This window comes from Asparagus officinalis, chromosome 10, assembly GCF_001876935.1.
Source record: "Asparagus officinalis chromosome 10, Aspof.V1, whole genome shotgun sequence".
Lineage (NCBI taxonomy): Eukaryota > Viridiplantae > Streptophyta > Magnoliopsida > Asparagales > Asparagaceae > Asparagus > Asparagus officinalis.
The window spans coordinates 58057332-58061670 of record NC_033803.1 but is presented as its reverse complement, the minus strand read 5'-3'; the positions used below and the strand labels follow the sequence as shown (position 1 = coordinate 58061670).

At 33.1% G+C, this 4339-nt stretch overlaps 1 protein-coding gene across 1 annotated transcript; it reads right to left on the bottom strand.

Moving 5' to 3' along the window:
- LOC109824900 lies at positions 2387 to 4169 on the bottom strand. The gene is made up of 2 exons (XM_020391529.1): positions 4162 to 4169; positions 2387 to 3681 (listed from the first exon to the last, which is right to left on the bottom strand). The coding sequence occupies exon 2, from the start codon at positions 3679 to 3681 to the stop codon at positions 2497 to 2499; it is 1185 nt and encodes a 394-aa protein (XP_020247118.1). The 5' UTR covers positions 4162 to 4169; the 3' UTR covers positions 2387 to 2496.

Genomic DNA, 4339 nt, shown 5'->3' with positions numbered 1-4339 from the left:
AATAAATGAAATCATAAGGCAAGAAATATGAATTAATAAAATCAAGAAATAAAACTAAGAATGAAAAGAAAATTTAAGAAAGTCAAGATGGAGGATTCAAAAGAGGTAAGAAATCTAGAATATAATCCACTAACCAATTTCAATTACAAAATATAAACTATTCTCTTTTTATCATATTTCAACTTAGATTTATTAAGCATAGATTATCAAACCATTTAAGGAAAGTGTAACCTATCAAATTATCATCTAAGTTAAAATTACTATTCATGATAAGAACAACAACATGATAATAATCCTAGAATTCATAAGCATAACCTATCAAACCATTTAAGATAAGCATAGATTATCAAATTCTTCTTCTACCGATTAGTTCTCTAGTTGATTATCCTAAACATGAACATTTTAAGTACAAGAGAATAATTCATACAATATAAAAGAAATTAGACTAGTTTCATACAATTCTAAGATTCCTACAAGAATTAAATTCACATCTTAAGAAATAAAAACAAGAAAAAGAAGACTAATTACAAAATTAAAAAGAAAAGAAAAATCTAAACTATGAACAAGAAATAAATCTAATTACAAAGAAAATAAAAATCTAAACTACAAAATAAATTGCAGAAATTAAATGCAAGAAAAATAAATCTACTCTACAAATTAAAGTGCAAAAAGAAAATAAAAAAGACAAGAAAGTAAATCTATACTACAAGCATGAATTTAAATCTAACTAATAAGCAATAATAAAGAAATTACTAAAAAGAAATAAAAGAGAAAAGAAATGCAAACCTTCAAATTGCTCTTCATCTCCATCCTCATCATTCAACAAAGAGGAGAAAGAACAAATTTAAAGAGGAAAAAATTATTTTTATTAATTGCAACTAAAGTTACAATTTTTGGAAGGCCTTCTCAATTAAGAGTAGCCCTCCTCTCCAAAAGGAGTTTACAAAATTTTCACACCTCTAACCCCTCACTCTCTACCCCTATTTATAGTAATCTTCAATGAATATGAGCCATTGGATTTGTCTTGAGCCCCAAGCAACAATCTCCACCTTTGATTTATTTGATTTTCAAAAGAAAAATAAAATCCAATTCTTGAGCCCATGTTCATTTGATTTTCAAAAGAATTTTCTTGCAAATTCCAAGCCCAAGTCCGATCACAATTTCGGCCCAACTCTTTGCTGTGATTTCAACTCCACCTCAAGTCTGGTCATGGAGTGTTTAGCTATTTCATTTTCAAAAATTGAAGCAATCAAGTCCACTTAGAGTTTCGGCCCATTCAAGTGATGAGCATTTGATTTTCAAAAATAAAAATCCGGCCCATTTACAAATCCAATCTCCAGCAGCATTTGTTACCCTAGTGGACGAGTTGTAGTCTCGTGAGGGTTTGCAGTGAATATACCCACAAAATTCGGTCAACTTGCCAAGTTAAATAAGTCAGTAAATAACAGATTTTCCTTGATATATTTAAACATTCTAATTGAAGCTAGTTAATAATCAAGAAAACGTTTTTATATATAACTCCAATGTAAATCCCCTAGAAAATCTTTTTCATTATAGCAATACAAAACCAAGTCAAATCTTAGAAATTTAATTAAAAAGTTTTGAAAAGAACATGCCAACTCTTTGTTTTAAATAACTTTCAAGTCTCTTGATCAAAAATTGTTTTTCAAGACCATATATACAAAACAACAATATATATAAAAACAATGGTTAGTGTTATATATATATAATTTTTTTTCCACTCTCTAATTCTTGGTGATTGTTTTCTATTTTAACGGGCTTTCTAAGTGACCATTTAACGAGTTTTGGGCCAATGAATCCCAACCCAATTGGGCTTAGGTCATTAAGTATAGAGATACTCCTTTGGCTTAATTGCTCAGTCAACTTAGGCTTTATAAGATAGAATCACCTTGAATTTAAGAGTTTTTTTTTTTTGGTGTCCATTTTTCGCACTCTTCTTTTATAAGGTTAGTTTTTTTTTAATATATATATGTGTAAGTATATATAGTCTTAAAAAAAATTGTGTAAATCAAGATAACTTGAAAAAATATTTTCAACTCTAAGTTAAGCATGCAAAAATTTCATTATTTTTAATTAAAAATCTAAGGTAAGACTTAAGTAAAGTATACTAGTTGAAAAATCATTTCTTAAGAATTTTATTTGGAGTTATCATAAAAGGTGAACTTGAATATGTCACTAACTAAGAATTAGAAAATTTAAAATCTATCAATTTGATCAATTATTACTTAACTCTATTAATTTGGCAAGTGAATCTTTTTTTTTTTACTAACAAAAGATAAATGCTGAGAGAGAGAGAGAGAAAAAAAATAGAATACTAAAACAAAATACTAACTAGCAAAACAAAAGCTTAACTAGCTTACACCCCCATACCCAGACTTTGCAATGTCCTCAATGCACATAATATCCAAAATATCACAGTTTAATAAGTACATGCCAAAAAAAATCAAAGACTGGGTAAAGTAGAAAGAACATCCCTCACTGCTCATCTCCTGATATATCGTCATCCACATCATCAGCGGCAGCTGCTGAACTCGGTCCCGCCTCATCCTCTCCTGGGAAATCATCTGGCTGAAATGGTGTGATATAACTATGAAGCTCAGGTGGAGGTCCATCTGTATCTCCATGTTCTCTCTGCCATCCTCTCGCCAAATATGCCAGGGTATCGGTAGAGTAGCTGATCTGACCATGCATCTCGTGTATATGCCGCTGCATCCTGTGTATCTGTATCTGCATTCTGTCCATGCGACTCCGCATCGTATCCATCTCCTCTCGAGTGGGGTCATGTGTAGCTGGCTGGTGCTGAGGAGGCTCTCTACCTGAAGGACCGGACTGATCTCGCCCTGAAATGCTCCTCCTCACAGTCTGATCATTTAGTAACCCCTTCCCTGCTTCTAACCTATCCTCTGCGAATACTGGAACATGAAATCTATGGCAGAGTCTAGTGATGAAATAGGGGTAAATGAGCTGAGTACGTGATGCAGACTGTGTCCTGACCCAATCTAACACATTCTCTACTGATGAGCGCATCCATATAAATATAATCCTCGCTATATCAAATCGCTGACCAGTGGCTATCCAAAAGAGAAGGAGAATATCGTGTGGGGTAATGACGGAGTATGCAGTGGTGGGTTTCAAATCAAAGTTCAGGAAAAGATTAAGTAATCTATATTCTGGTTTGAGATTTCCTGAACCGAAACTAGATGTAAAGACCCTCCCACACAAGGTTGCAGACATGTTGTTGTATTCTGGTGTACCAGGCTGTAAAGTGGAGGCTAAATGGAAGTAATCTGGTACATCAGTGGGTGGCTCTGCAAGGTCAAGGGTAGCACGGATAGTGGAAAGATCGAAAATAACCCTAACACCCCTCACGATAGAAAAAGCTGAATATTCTCTATCTGGATCAATCTCCCATCCAGAATAGAACTCATGCACTAATGAAATGTTGGCTTTTTCTAAGGGTTTAGTCATCATGCTCCTAAGACCTACTGCAGATAACATGGTGACTGTGGAATGATATGTATGCAGTGCACTCATCTGAAATCCCCTCTCAAAATGAATGTTAAGACCCATAATTCTAGCTAAAATAGTAGGTCTATCTATGTCGGTATCAGATGGATCAGATGATGATGAACCTGCTCGAGATTTCTTTCTGGGAGGCATCTACAGAAAAAGAAGAGAGAAAAAAAAATTTCATTATTATTATTATTTTTTTTTTTTGATTTGCATAAAACACCCAATTTTTTTTTCTTTTTCTTTTTTTTTTCAATTTGAAATCTCTTACCCAATTATTTATTTATTTATTTTTTTTACACAAAAACCCTAAGAATTTTCGGATTTTGCATGAAGCACTTTTTTTTTTTTTTCAATTTTTCACAAAATACCCCAAGTTCAAACCCCCAATAAATTTTCGGATTTGCAAAAAAAAACTTTACAATTTTCGGGTTTTGAATAAACATCCCCCAATTTTCGGATTTTAAACAAAAATCCCTAATTTTTTTTTGGCAAATCCCCAAATTAAACCATAAATTGATCATGAATCAACACAAAATATGATAATCATTCATTACTACCCATGATTCATTCACCAATTCATCCATGAGAAAAAAAAAAAAATTACAAGATCAAGTTTAGAAATCATACCTTGGGGAGATGAGTTGAAAGAAAAGAGGAGAAAGGGGGTTGGGGTGCGGTTTTTAAAAACTGCAGGGTCTGGGCATCGATACCCGCATCGATGCGGGCATCGATACCCGCATCGATGCCCAAAGAGATGGTGTTTGGGCCAGCCGGCCCAAACACGTTTTCTTTCTCTTTCTTTTTT

Coding starts and splice junctions, on each gene's coding strand:
- LOC109824900 (XM_020391529.1), bottom strand. CDS start 3,681: ATGCCTCCCAGAAAGAAATCTCGAGCAGGTTCATCATCATCTGATCCA.